The following is a 13,954-nucleotide window of genomic DNA, read 5'->3' as shown; positions in this document are numbered from 1 at the left end:
TCTCAACAGGATCAATGTGGTTAAAACTGCAAAACTAAATAAATAGTTAGAATACAAATCAGCCTAAAATCCTTTCTCTAATTACAGCATAATGGACACGTTCATATTTCAGAAAATGAAAACAAAGAGCAATAAATAAAACCATCCAGAGCTGGAAAATAATGAGAAAATATAATAAAATAAAAATATGACAAACTATTGATTAGATCTAAACAGATCAAATAAAATCATAAAAACTTCAGGAAAATAATTTTTCTCACATTCTGAGCTGCACTCATTTTTCCAGCAATATTTAATCTACTATGACTTTTGAACTAATAAAATAAAGGTTGATGAGATTTTACAACCAATACAGATTTATTATTTTAACTTTACTCCAGCTGGCAGGAAGCTCATCAAACAGACTCTCCCTTTATGTCCTCCAGCACAGATAAGCATGAACAGGTGAGCAGCAGCAGGAGCTGCAGCTGGAACTGCTCACCTGTTTCTCTGCAGTAAGTCTGTTCACTCCGTCACGCCCCCTGGTGGCCAGTTTGCATGATACTAGAAATGTTTTCAGGTTAAAGTCCTGCAGGAAGCAGCGAGTTTCTTTCTCTGCTTTAGTTAATAATCAGTTTGTCTCACTGAACTCCACAGCAAAAAGAGTTTATTATGAATGACTCAGCATATTTCAATAACGAGCCTTTTATGAACTCAAATGATTTTACTGTAGTTTTAATGGGCTCTGGATGCAGTTACAAACGCTGAACAGCAGGGGGCGGCTGCTCTCACAGCCTGAGTCCATATGACTTAAAAACTGAACAAAGTTCATTTGTTCATTTGTTATCGGTTCACCTACAGGAAGGGAAAGCAGGAAGCTCACCTGGAGCAGGTCAGAATGTGTCTGTTTTTGTTTTTCTGTGTTTCAATAGAGAAAATGAAGAATAATTTAATAGAGACTCTTAATTAAATACATGTTAGTTTAGGTATATTAGTCATTTCTGTTTACCTGAAGTTTTTAACACTGTGATATGAGGAGAAATGATTTTTGCTCTGGCTGATGGACTCAGACGGATTCTGGTTCTGACCCACTGATTCTGAGGACTGGACCCAGCAGAACCATAATCTGACCCCAGTACAGATTATGGGCAGAATTTCCTCATTAACTAATTTTTTTAACAACTTAATTTAAAAACTGAACTAATCTTGTTTTAACTCCATCTTGACTAAAGCTGGTCTTTATAACTGGACTTGGTACCATTGGACCGGAGCTCGATGATCCATTTCATCATAAAACAACTCAGTTACATTTAACTGGGTAACATTTTGAGGGAAAGTTTACAGAACAGTTTTAACATCATGATGAAGTGTTGCTGCTCTTACTGGAGCAAAATGTCTGGATTTTCTACATTAAATGTGATTAAATTCATTTAATGAAGAACAAACTGACAGAAACACCTAGAAATGTGTTAAAGTGAGGCATCTTGTTCATACACCAGCTTTGTTGCTCCAATGTTATTTTCTGCACATGTATTTAGCTTTAATAATGTTGCAGTAGATGAACTCTGACCTGATTAGTTTTGTGTGTTTCATCACCTCTCACTGTAGAACCATCTGAGTGTTTATGTGGGATTTTCTTCTCCATTGTTTTCCTGTTTGCTGCTCGTCTTTTCAGTGATTATTGATGCTTCATTTCTACTTTTTCATGGTTTTTAAAACAGTTTTATACCTTTATGTATCAGTTTAGAGTCGATGATCCACAGGAGTCCAGATGTTTCCTTTATGTTCTACATACCAGATCAATTAAATCTTTTAAACATGTGACAGAATGTCAAGGTTCAAATTTCTCATTAACTTATGAAGGAAACTAAAAGCAGCATTAATCTGAATGTTTTGTTTCAGAAATGGAGAAACAAGTCGCTCCTGTCGTCATTGACAACGGCTCCGGTTTTATCAAAGCTGGTTTTTCTGGACCCGATGGTCCCTGCGCCGTTTTCCCATCAGTGGTCGGTCGTCCCAGGCAGGTCAGAGGTCAACTGTGCGTCTCAGGGCTGGAGGAGAGGCGGTGGGTAGATGACGTGTCTGTCTGCAGGACGCGGCTGGAGGACAGAAGGACAGATTCATAGGAGCCGAAGCTCTGAGTCACAGAGACCTGCTGACCCTGAAGAATCCCATCGAACGCGGCGTCATCGTGGACTGGGACGACATGGAGACGGTGAGGAGAGGAACCGGTTCCATTCCGACTGATCCAGGATCGGTTCTGACACTGACATCATTTCTACTGACTTATCATGTGAACAAGATTATTTACTCATGATTTTAATTCCATTTCTTATTCAAAGGAAACAACACAGCTGTGAAATCATTAGCAGATGAAGGTTTTCTCTCCTCTGCAGCAGAAACTCTGAGTTTCTCTCTGTTGTGTCTGCAGATCTGGCATCACGTCTACAAAGAGCTTCATGCTGACCCAGTGGACCATCCGGTCCTGCTGACCGAGGCGCCGCTCAGCCCCAAACCGAACAAGGAGAAGATGACCCAGGTGAGTCCGGTCTGACGGTTCAGACCCAGTTCAGGCCCAGAGCTCCTCCTAACATCTCTGGTCTGGTCAGGTGATGTTCGAGGCCTTCAGCCCTCCTGCCCTGTACCTGGCCATGCAGCCGGTCCTGTCCATGTACTCCTCTGGCCGGACCACAGGTGGATGAACTCTGCTGCTTTAAGTTCATGTTTCTCCAGGTTTCTGATCATGTTTCATCCTGAAGGGATGGTGATGGAGTCCGGTGACGGCTGCAGTCATGCCGTCCCGGTGTACGAAGGCTACGCTCTGCCTCAGGCCGTCCTGCGCCTGAACCTGGGCGGAGCCGACCTGACCGATTACCTGCTGAAGCTCCTGGACAGCAGAGGACTCAGCTTCAGCGCCGCCGGTTTGTCCAACCTTCAGCTGATCTCCTGACCGGACAGCAGGATGTTCATGGGTCTCCGTAACGTTTCAGGTCAGCGTGAGATCGTCACCGACATGAAGGAGAAGCTCTGCTTCGTGGCTCAGTACTTCGACCAGCAGGTGAAGACGGCGGCTTCTTCCTCCACCCTGGACAAAACCTACCAGCTTCCAGATGGACGAGAAGTTTCCATCGGCGAAGAGCGGATCCGCTGCCCAGAGGCGCTGTTCAAGCCCGAACTCATCGGTTTGTACCAGATCAACTGTGAACCAAACAAAAGACCTGCAGAGACAGAAATCAGAGCGAAAGAATCCAGACGGTTTTTAACCAGAGATCTGTTTTCTCTCCTCGTTTCCTTCTCCTCCTTCAGTCTGCTGTCTGTCTCTCTGAACTGTGAATGTTTTTAGTTTCTCCTGGTTGACTGAAGTCTTTGTGTTTCTAGACATGGATTCCTCTGGAGTTCATCAAACCGTCCACAGCAGCATCATGAAATGTGAGCTGGATGTTCGTAAAAACCTTTTCTCCACCATCCTGCTGTCTGGAGGCTCCACCTTGTTCCCTGGATTCTCTGATCGCATGAAGAAGGAAATCTCTCGGCTCGCCCCGCCTGGCGTGAACGTCCAGGTACGGGTCGTTCATTTTCCTCACCAACCACAGATCAGATACTTTAACTAGGCCGTTGTTTCTTCATGTCTCCAGATCATTGCTCCTGATGGGAGGCAGCTCTCCGTCTGGACCGGCGGCTCCATCCTGGCCTCGCTCTCCTCCTTCCAGGAGATGTGGATCAGCAAACAGGAATATGATGAATCCGGTCCGGGAATCGTTCACCGTAAATGTTTCTAACCTTCTCCTCCATCTGGTTGATGATCTCACCACCTGCTCCGTCCGTCTGAAAGGATCTGGACAGAAACAAGTTCAACAAAATCACTGGGTTAAACATTTAATTAAAGTTTTTAAACTGCAGAAATGTTTCCAAATCCATCTGCAGGAGCCACTAGAGGGCGCTGTGGTCTGATTGGGTTGGTCTCACTGTATTAATCAGAAACATTCAAAACCATCTTCCTATAGACCAGTGTTTCTCCACCCTGGTCCTCAGCCCCCCTGCTCTGCATGTTTTAGATTCAAATGATTACATGACCATCAGGAGCTGCAGATCCTGTTAATCATCCAGAGATACAATTCAGGTGGCAGAAGGGAAACAACTAAAACATGCAGGACAGGAGGGCTGAGGACCAGGGTGGAGAAACACTGATATAGACTGAGGGTTAATGAGTTTATGCTAATATTAAATATAAAATGACATCAGTGTTAAAAACTCAGTAAAGCTCAGTAAAATAATGTGTTTTATTAGGAATGGATGTATGACTGATGTTTATTTAGCAGCTTTTCATCAACTTCCTGAGCTGTTTAGAGTCTTAAAAGGTTTGACAGAAAAATTTTAACCTGAATTAATAGAAAAACAATTAATTTCTTACTAAAATGTCATTTTTGGGGGGATTTATCCTCAATTATTAACCAAAATTAAAAATTTTGTTTCTAATTTCTGAAATTTTCACAGTTATTTATCATAACTCTGGAGAAACTTTTATTGTTTATCCACAGATCCAAACTTTTAATATTGCAAAATCTTCAATTGTAAAAAAAATAAAGATAATTTTGAGCCATAAAACCTTTTATCTATATCTTTTATTGGTTTAGTTTAACTTTATTTCTGACATATGTTTGTAAATTCAACTCCTGGAAGTGAATACACTGAATTTAATAAACCCAAATTCTTCATTATCACATCGTGTTTATAAAACATTTTGTTTTATGAATCTAACTGCAGCAGCTCTTGCTTCAGTTTCATTTGTATCTGGAGGCCCTCCAGGCAGCTCCAGGCCTGGAGGCCCTCCAGGCAGCTCCAGGCCTGGAGGGCCTCCTGCCACTTTTAGATGTGTCTCTACTTCAACACACCTGAGTCAAATATGAGGTCGTTAGCAGAACCTGACTGCACTGAGGAGGAGATTCAGCTGTTGGATCCAGGTGTGTTGGACCAGGGAGACGTCTAAGAGCTGCAGGACTCGGCCCTCCAGGACCAGGACTGCCCAGCCCTGCTCTAGTTCAACATAAATGTTGAACTTGATTTTTTTTGTCTCTGACTGTTTTTGACTCCTGAACTGTGGTGTAGTTTTGATCCATTGGTGAGGAGGGGGATTAGTGGTTTCAAGGGAACTTTGATCTCCTCAACGTAGAGGTCCTCACCCCCCAAATGAAGGATTGTGGTTTTCCTGATCAACAGTGAGGTTTATTGGAAGTAAACCCTGAGTGTCACCTTTAGAGCTGTAGCACAAACACAAAAAGACAGTGTAAGTGACAGGAGTCCTTCTTCAGTTTCACCAGCTTTATTTTCTCCACGCTGTGTGTATTTTCTTTTTTTTTATTTCTTCTCAGAAGCAGCCGGGCACAGACACAGAAAACCGTTTCAATGTTTCTTCTTCCTCAGGCTACAAGATTATAGTGTAGCGCGGATGTGTGACACACATCCGCTACCCAACCAATCAGTGACGAAGCTCAGATTCTGTAATGCTTCTGCGGCTGAACATAAACAACTGGGCAAATAAAATATATTAAATAAATGAATAGAGTGTTTTATCAATAAATTAAAAAAATAGTAACAATTTAAATAAAATACTTCAAGGATGCAACACCCTCCCCCACAAAAACATACTGCAAATAAATGTTGCCTAACAACATTTTAAAATGTTCAATATAGAACAATATTCACAAGAACTAGGATTAAAGGTAAGTTAACAGGGAAGTATTTGAACAAATGCTACAGTATAGCAAGGTTTGTTTGTGTCATCTTCATTAATGGATGTCATCTTGCTTCTTATCTTCTAGGAGACTGATGTGGCATGTGTAAATACAAAACTGTCTACAGTCCTTTAATACTGAAGGGTGAATAGTCCATGTATTGGTGGGCCCCCAAATCTTTATCAAGGGACAAGGAAATTACCCAAAACACCCAGATTTGTGTTGTCATACATTTCAATAATATGCAATCAAATTTATTTTTGTAAACTAACTTTTGTTCTCATATAATTACTCTCTAGTGTTTATTCATGTCTGAGCAAACAACTAAACTGTCAATAAACATAAATCTGTTCTCAACACTGAGAACTGTTATAATTTAACAACAAGGCAACAATATATATAAAGTTTTGACACAGAAATGTTTTAATGCAGTTTCCCAAACTGTAGGGCGCGCCCCCTAAAGGGGGCGTCGTGCCATTGCAGGGGGGGGGGCGCGAGAAGCAGTATGGATGAAACAAACAAAAACCAACTGCCATGCTGAGCCCTTTAAGGGGCGGAGAATATGTGTGGAAACCACTGGGGGGCTCAGGAGTAAAGTTTTGGAAGCACTGCTTTAATGTATGTTGATAATAAATCGATCAAAGATAGAAAACTAAATCAACAGAAAAGCTGTTTCCATATAATACCTACAATGTTTTCCAACCTTTCCAGTAGAAGCTGGACTTTTATTGTAATTGTTGTATTTATCACATTGATAATAAATATGAGTTATTAATTATATTATAAATCCAGTCAAAAGATTCTTTATTTCACCATAACTGTGTAAATGAATAAACGTTTGTTACACCATTAATAAAGACACATTGAGGAACATTGATACCAACTTTATTTTAAAAAATCCATGTTTCAAATCAAACACAACCAGAAAATACATCCAGTAAAACTTTAACATTTTCAGATTCCTGATGGTTCATCATTTAACATGAAGACAAAACTTCACCTGTAAAAAAAATAATAAAATTAAATACATTTTATCACTGTGTTAAGACTCAAATAATCCCAACTTTATACAAGTCATTCATAATTTCATAACTATATTTTTGATACAACAATTGGAAAATAGTATACAATAAAATAATACAAATAAATTTAGACTTTCATGTCAACATGTTTGTGAATTAATGGCTCCATTTATAAAAGAGAAAATGTAAAACATCCACCACAAAAATTAAAAGACAAAAGAATTCCTGATATATTAAAGAAAATGAATAAAACAGAAATATTACATCATTATAACTGATGTTTCTGTTAATCAGCTGCTGCCGTAATGTTGGAATATTAATTTACTATTGAATCGGTGATTCTTGAGAATAGGGACAAAACAGGTCCTATGGATAAAGCACAAAATTTGAATAAAATATACACAAAATATAATTTTTTCAAATATCTGACTAAACTAACCTGGGTCATGTGAGCACAACAATGTATCTTTTCCAGGTATTTGCTGAATATTTTTTTTATTTTAAACATTGTAGTTGGTGGATGATGCCTGTAAAATCCCTTGTCCAGGAGCAGAACTCAACACATTATAATAGTTTAAAACAATTAAAGAAATACTAAAATTATATATTGTGACAATTAAGTGTAAGTAGTCATATGAATATAAAAGTATCAATAAATTGAATTAAAAATAATTTTTATATATTTTCCAACTCCATTGAAATTTGTCCCTAGTTTTTGTCAACACCGTCAGAAAAGAAAAGAATGTAAAAAAAATCAGGCATTATTGGGGGGCACCAGAACTTCTGAGGACCCCATGACCTCTTCCTTTCTCTTCCGTTGCTAAGAGGGCTAGTTAGCTTATGTTATTCTTTAGTTTTTTCTTCTGTTTTATTCCTAAGTTGCTCGTCACAACCATGATGTGTCAACTCCATAACTGACAATTTACAAAACTTTGATGACATTTTGTGAAATAAAAGCTTAATTTTGGTTTGTTGTAAAGATTTAATGGACCTGATGAGCTACAATATGGCCGCCTTCAGAATAACATCATATAAATTGAGGTAGTTTGGCTTTTTATCAACTCCATCAGAGTTTATGTGACTCTTTCAGTGAAATTGTTTTCAATTCTCACTTAAATGTGTAATTAATTCATTTTAATGTGTTTTGCATAAATTGCATTACTTCACATGTACCAAGTTTTTCATTTTACTCACTAGTTGGTCACCACCTTCAGTTCTGTGTCAACTCCGTCAGATGGACTTCGTTGTTTTTTGTTTTAAATATTTATTTTGTTTCTTGAGAAGCATTTGTCTGTAAAATGAGTAAAAATATCACTAATAGGGTCATTAAAAATTATTTTTTATTTATTTTTGTCAGATGGTGATGACAACGTTCTAGGTCAGGTCGATTTTTTTTTTTTATGTTGCAACTGGGAGCCTGTACCTTAGCATCTTTACATTTCCTAAACATTATTTGTCATATTTGCATACATAAGGTTGAGAAATAACAAAAAAAAATATGGGACAATTAAAACCCATTTTGTCCCTATTCTCAAGAATCACTAGAATAATGATTTCTAATAAAGTACTTTATACTTTAAACAAAATTAACTTTGATTAAAATAAATGCAAAAATCTAAAGAGACTAAAATAGTTTGATCAACTTTACTGAAACCAAAGATCTTCAGGAAGTTGTGATGCGTCACACTGTGTTGTTTTTCTGACATCTTTTGCTTTTTGTTTTTATTTTAATCACATTTATCATAAACATGTTTCATCTGTTTAGTTGTTTCACTTTAGGTTTTTCTCTGATTTCTTTCTGCTGTTTTTCCTCCATAGATTTTCTTTCCTCTTCATGTTTTTGCAGAAAAGCACAAAACTTTTTCTTGTATTTTTGTTTGAACTCATTAAATTCTTCTGCTTGTTTTCTGGCTTCCTCCTCAAACTTCCTCTTTACTTCCTCCAGTTTTTTCTGATATTTTTCCTCTAGTTCTTTCCTCTCCTTCTCCACTTCTCTCCTCCTCTCCTCATCTTCTCTTCTCTGGTTTTCATATTTCTCTCTCTCTTTCTCATATTTCTCGTGAAGTCTCTTCAGTTCTTCTCGTCTCTCTCCGTCTTCTTGGTGTCGTTTTTCCCACCACTCCTTTCTTTCCGTCTCCCAGGCGTCTCGTTTTTCCTCCATCTTTTTTCTCATCTCTTCCAGTTTTCTGTCGATTGTTTCCTTTTCTTCTGATTCCTGTTTGATCTTTTTCTCTAAATCTTGTCGTTCTTTTTCCCACTGATGTTGTTGTCGTTCTTCCTCCTCTTTTCTTTTCTTCTCTTCCTTTTCTCTTTCTCTCTGTTCTCTCTCTTTCTGCTCTCTCTCCTTCCAGTTGTTTTCTTCCATCTCTTTAAATTGTTCTTCTCTCTGTTTTCTCTCTTTTTCCATCTCTTCTCTGTGTTCTTCCATTTTTCTTCTCAGTGATTCTGTTTCTTCTTCGTGTTTCTTCTGTAGTTCCTCCCTCAGTTTCTTCATTTCTCCTTCTTTCTCCTCCAGGATCCTCCTCACCTCTCTCTGTATAGCAGCTTCTGCCTCCTGCAGCATCTCGCTGGTGAAACATTTTCCTTTGTTCTTCTCCACCATCTTGTTGATCTTCTGGATCAGTTCATTGGTTTGTGATCGGTTCTGTTTATCATAGTTATTAAAAACATGATATCTTCGTCCACAGTCGTTGATCACCTTCATAAAGGATTCATCACGTCCCTCACTAAGGTATTTTTCTATCGTTTTGTCCTCATACTTCAGTTTGTCTCCTCCAGTGAACAGGATGAGGGTAAAATCTTCAGAGTTTTTACCAAAAATGTTCTTCATTTTTTTTAAAGTTTGTTTCTCCTCCTCTGTGAATCTGCCGACCTGCATCACCAGCAGGAAGACGTGTGGCCCCGGGGCCAGCAGGCTCATGCACTTCAGCAGCTCCTCCTCCACCTGGTCGGGGGTCAGCGTGTTGTCAAACAGACCAGGAGTGTCGACCACAACGACAGAACGACCTCCGATCTCAGTCTGAGCTTTCTGACAGTTTCTAGTGACCGACTGCTGAGACGCTTTAGCTTCAAACCGTTTCCTGCCCAGGATGGTGTTTCCTGATGAACTCTTCCCACCGCCGGTTTTCCCGATCAGAACGATCCGGAGACAATCGGATATCGGGATCTGCTCAGGATCTGGGTTAGAAAGAAAGATAATAGAAAATTATTAGACTTAATCCTCACAAGGAATGGATTGAAGAAACAAGTTATGATGAAAACTTCTGATTTGCTCAATCACTCCTGTTGTAGTGAAGATTTTATAGATAATTTCCTTAAACTTATTTAGAAAAGAGGAAATTATTTTTCACTGTAGGAAAGCTGATTGTTTTACAGCTCAGTCGTATCCTGAGTTCTGCAGACACTTTCCTCATGTCAGGCAGAGAAACATGGAGATTTTTTTTACTGCTGTCAACTTTCTGTCTGACTCTCAGACAAGTTAAGGTAACAACGCATTGTAAAAAAAAAAAAAAAATTAAAGTTGATGAAAAAATTAAGACAAAAATAATATTAAACAGGAGAAAAAAAGAAAAGCAGAATTCACTAAACTCATATGGGTAACTGGAATTTTTTTTTTAATATCTTAATTACATAAACATAATATTTACCTGTAACTGCTGTGTTTGACTCAAACTCCTTCAGTTTATTCTGTAGCTGCAGTTTATCCTCCATTTGGCCCCATAATAATGTTTTAGTTGTGTAACTGACCAGTTTCTCTCTGTTTCTCTCCACCGTCTCCATCAGTCCTCTGATCTGCCGTCTGTCTCTGATGTTCAGAACTAAATATCTTCCTCCACAGATCTGGAGGAGATCCTGGATGTCCTTGTTCTCTATAAAGTTACCAACATCAGGATGTTCAGGATCTGTGGTGAAGAGGATGATGGTGAAGTCATTGACTCTGGAGCTGAATGTGTCCTGGATGGTGTGTAACTCTCCCTTGTCTTCATCAGTGAGGGGACCCACAGGTAGGACCAGGATGAAGGCGTGGACACCCTCAGGGTCACAGAGGGAGACACACCTGAAGGATTCCTCCATCACTTCCTGCTGAGCTTTTCCACCCAAGGCAGGCAGCTCCACCAGAGAAACCTGACGTCCAAACGCCTCTCCCTGCTTTCTGACACGCTGTGAAGGAAGATCCTCATGACCTAGAATGGCTTTGGCTGCTGACGCCTTCAGTGGGTCACTGGGACCAAACAGAACCAGGTTCAGAGCAGCAGGTCTTTGTTCTCCTTTGGGTTTAACTGCAACAAAACAAATTAAAATTATTACAAATCAATACAATCGTTGTTGAAATAGTTTGATGTGAAAGTTTTTTGTACTTTAAATAAATTTACCCAAACCTTTTCAGATTAAAAACTAATAAAGTTTAATCTGAATACTCTCAGATAACAACGTTTTATATCAATCATTTGCCTGGTTTGTAATGTCATGTTTCTGGTTTTTAATCTGGTGGATTTAATAACTGGATCTGAGCCTCAGAGCCAGATTAGAGCTGCCCTTTTTTTTTTACAGTTGATGTTTTAAGTTTAAGACAGAAAATGGACAAAATGTTTCTTCATCTTTAATAGCAATTATTTCAACCACATTTCAACATATAAAAATAAGTTCCTGGAATTAAATAATTTAGATTTAGAAAAAAATTATTTCTAGTCCAGATGTGAGAAATGTATTTAAATTTCTCTAAAAGCGACAAACATAGAGCTATAGAATCAGATTGAATTCTGTTCTTACCAGCAGCAGCTCTGGATGCTGGTCGTTTCTGAGCCTGATCATCTGACGGTAAAGTTGTTGCTGCTTCTTCAAACTCTTCATGTCTCACATGGTTTTTATCGTTTTCTTTGACAATTTGTTCAGAGCGAATCAGCAGCTGCTCATGTTCAGTTTCCTCCATCTTTAAATATCTGTAGCTACATTTTCTGATCAGATCCTTTATTAGATTGTCGTTTATAGGATTTTGCAAAAGGAAGCGTGACATCAATCTGGGCTTCAGGATCAGTACCAATGAATGATCAAATGATCGATCACTGAAGGTTTGAAGGATTCTGTAGATCTTATCTTTCTCTCCTTCAGTGAAACTTCCAGGCTGAATAACCAGCAGGAAGACATGAGGACCAGGATCAGAGAGATCAGAACATTTTCTGATGAAATCTGTCAGTTTTTCTGCTGTGGAGAACGAAACATCTGGAGTGTTGATCACAGATATTTGTTTGTTTCTCAGTGGAAAAGAAATCTTATGATAGGTGTTTTCAAAGGTGTTTGATGATCTGGTGAAACCATCACCTCCCAGTATGAAGTTCCCCACTGAGTTCCTCTCAGACCAGTTTCCTCCCAGTAGAACCAGTCTGAGCTCAGACACTGGAGATGAAATGAAAACAATTAAAATAGTTAAAGACATTTAGATCACAGAGAAAGAAAACTTTAAATTTATTGGTCCAATAACAATTTATTACACTTTATATAAATTTAAACTTCGGACTTTTAGAAAAAAGATTAAGAGAAGAATTTGATCCAAACTACAATGTTTAAAATGCTGAATGTTTATTTAATAAGATTATGAAATAAACATTACTGAATCTTCTCAACAAAGAGTCTGAGTTAATTTTTTTATGTAATTTCAGTATTTTAATATTAATCATGTTGATCTTTGTTCCTCATCAGAGTAAATCAGTTAAACTCACTGGAAGGAGGAATAAGTTCCAGGCTGTTTCTGCGTCTCACAGGCTGCAGATCTGGAAAGATAAAAAGACTTTTAGAAAACAGAGTGAATAAAAATAAAAACAGTTAAATTATCTAAAGTTCTCCAGAAACAGAGAAACCAAATAAGAACTGAACTGATGATCTGAAACAGAACCAGTTTAATAACTGATACACAAAAAAACAGGAGATAATTAAACTAAAACCAGGAAACATTGATACGAAAACAAGACAGATTGACTAGTATCTGCTTGTGAACTTTCATAAAGAGACTGAATCAAATGTTTGTTTCTGATCAAACTGTCATGGAGGATTCATTTCACAGAACAGAGGAGAACCGGACCGGTCCACAGATCCATTTTACTGAAGGCAGAAAGGAAACCGACTGAACAAACTAATGAAGGTCACTGATGAGTTTAGAGTCTCTAATCATTTCATCTTTTTAAAACACATAAAATAAACATATTTCTTTAAAAACAGAATATTTTCTTACAACAAAGAAACTTTTGCAATATTTTCCACATCAGCTCATCTAATTACAGTAAAAACCCAAAAACATTAAAATGTTTCAATATGAACCAAACAAACATTAATTACATTTAACTTCAACTTGGACAGCAATGAAAAAAACTCACCAGGTTCTGCAGTGGCCATGATGTCACTTTGCCACACTGGACCGACCCGACCAGAACCTGAACCAGAACCAGAACCTGGACCAGAACCTGAACCAGAACCTGAACCAGAACCTCAGGTTCCTATCAGAGACAGTAAAAAAACAACTACATGTTGAGATGAAGTTTGTACAGTTTGACATTCAGAAACAAACAAAAAAATTGATTTACATTCTATTTAAAAACAATATAATAAGAATTATTCATAACTTTCTCAATAATCAATAGAAAATCATTTTAGTATTAAAGCCATCAAACCGTTTTTCATGTTTTCTCTGGTTTTTATCTTTGGTGATGAGCTGCAGCTCTGGGAGCTTGGAAGGCCTCCTGACCATCACCCTGATCTTTACCTCACTGTCACATTCAAGTCAGGACTTTAACTAGGCCGATCCAAAACACTAATATTATTTCCAGTCAGAAGAAACATGTTGGTCACATAAATGATCATTTAATTTAAACCTAAATCTGCCAGAGATGTGAATAACTGAATATTTATGGTAATTAAAAACAAACATTCTGATAATCTGAATGTAAATGACATGTTTTATAGATGATTATGGTTCTAATTGATGGAGTTTATTTCTGTCTGATCAGATTTAATGTGTCTTCAGTCTGACTGTAACATCCACCAATAGAAACCAGTTTAGTTTCCACTGAGTGACTGGGAGCAGAAATCCCCAGTTCAACCAGTTCAATCAGTTCAACCAGTTCTTCCACAGCGTTCAGCAGGGAGGAACCAGTTGGCTCTGAAAGACGTTTGGCTGCAGATTTAGAGATGAAGATTAAATGTCAGTTGGTTCAGAAACCAGATCAACAG

At 38.2% G+C, this 13,954-nt stretch overlaps 3 protein-coding genes across 3 annotated transcripts in view; 1 reads left to right on the top strand and 2 right to left on the bottom strand.

Moving 5' to 3' along the window:
- The window catches only part of LOC103152610 (actin, cytoplasmic 1-like), a 16,521-nt gene extending 13,990 nt beyond the window's left edge, over positions 1–2,531 (bottom strand). The window contains exon 1 of the mRNA XM_007573157.2: positions 2,515–2,531. The gene's annotated coding sequence lies outside the window, so the exon portion shown is untranslated. The remainder of the gene's footprint in view (positions 1–2,514) is intronic.
- On the top strand, positions 1,619–3,877 carry LOC103152611 (actin, clone 302-like). Its single transcript, XM_007573158.2, has 8 exons — positions 1,619–2,003; positions 2,072–2,194; positions 2,411–2,518; positions 2,589–2,673; positions 2,739–2,900; positions 2,970–3,161; positions 3,358–3,539; positions 3,615–3,877. Exons 1-8 carry the CDS (start codon positions 1,884–1,886, stop codon positions 3,756–3,758), a joined length of 1,116 nt encoding a protein of 371 aa, XP_007573220.1. The 5' UTR covers positions 1,619–1,883; the 3' UTR covers positions 3,759–3,877.
- Positions 3,878–8,213: 4,336 nt separating this feature from the next.
- On the bottom strand, positions 8,214–13,539 carry LOC103152609 (GTPase IMAP family member 8-like). The gene is made up of 5 exons (XM_007573156.2): positions 13,102–13,539; positions 12,451–12,501; positions 11,504–12,127; positions 10,381–11,013; positions 8,214–9,910 (listed from the first exon to the last, which is right to left on the bottom strand). The coding sequence occupies exons 1-5, from the start codon at positions 13,118–13,120 to the stop codon at positions 8,487–8,489; spliced, it is 2,751 nt and encodes a 916-aa protein (XP_007573218.1). The 5' UTR covers positions 13,121–13,539; the 3' UTR covers positions 8,214–8,486.
- Positions 13,540–13,954: the final 415 nt, after the last annotated feature.

This window comes from Poecilia formosa, unplaced genomic scaffold, assembly GCF_000485575.1.
Source record: "Poecilia formosa unplaced genomic scaffold, Poecilia_formosa-5.1.2 Scaffold320, whole genome shotgun sequence".
Lineage (NCBI taxonomy): Eukaryota > Metazoa > Chordata > Actinopteri > Cyprinodontiformes > Poeciliidae > Poecilia > Poecilia formosa.
Note: the sequence above shows the minus strand (reverse complement) of the source record. Positions and strands in the feature narration are given on the sequence as shown.

Coding starts and splice junctions, on each gene's coding strand:
- LOC103152611 (XM_007573158.2), top strand. CDS start 1,884: ATGGAGAAACAAGTCGCTCCTGTCGTCATTGACAACGGCTCCGGTTTT. Junction 2,901..2,969: donor ACTCAGCTTCAGCGCCGCCG/GTTTGTCCAACC, acceptor GTAACGTTTCAG/GTCAGCGTGAGATCGTCACC. Junction 3,162..3,357: donor GTTCAAGCCCGAACTCATCG/GTTTGTACCAGA, acceptor TTGTGTTTCTAG/ACATGGATTCCTCTGGAGTT.
- LOC103152609 (XM_007573156.2), bottom strand. Junction 12,128..12,450: donor GGAACTTATTCCTCCTTCCA/GTGAGTTTAACT, acceptor TTTCATCTCCAG/TGTCTGAGCTCAGACTGGTT. Junction 9,911..10,380: donor GTCAAACACAGCAGTTACAG/GTAAATATTATG, acceptor TTTCTAACCCAG/ATCCTGAGCAGATCCCGATA.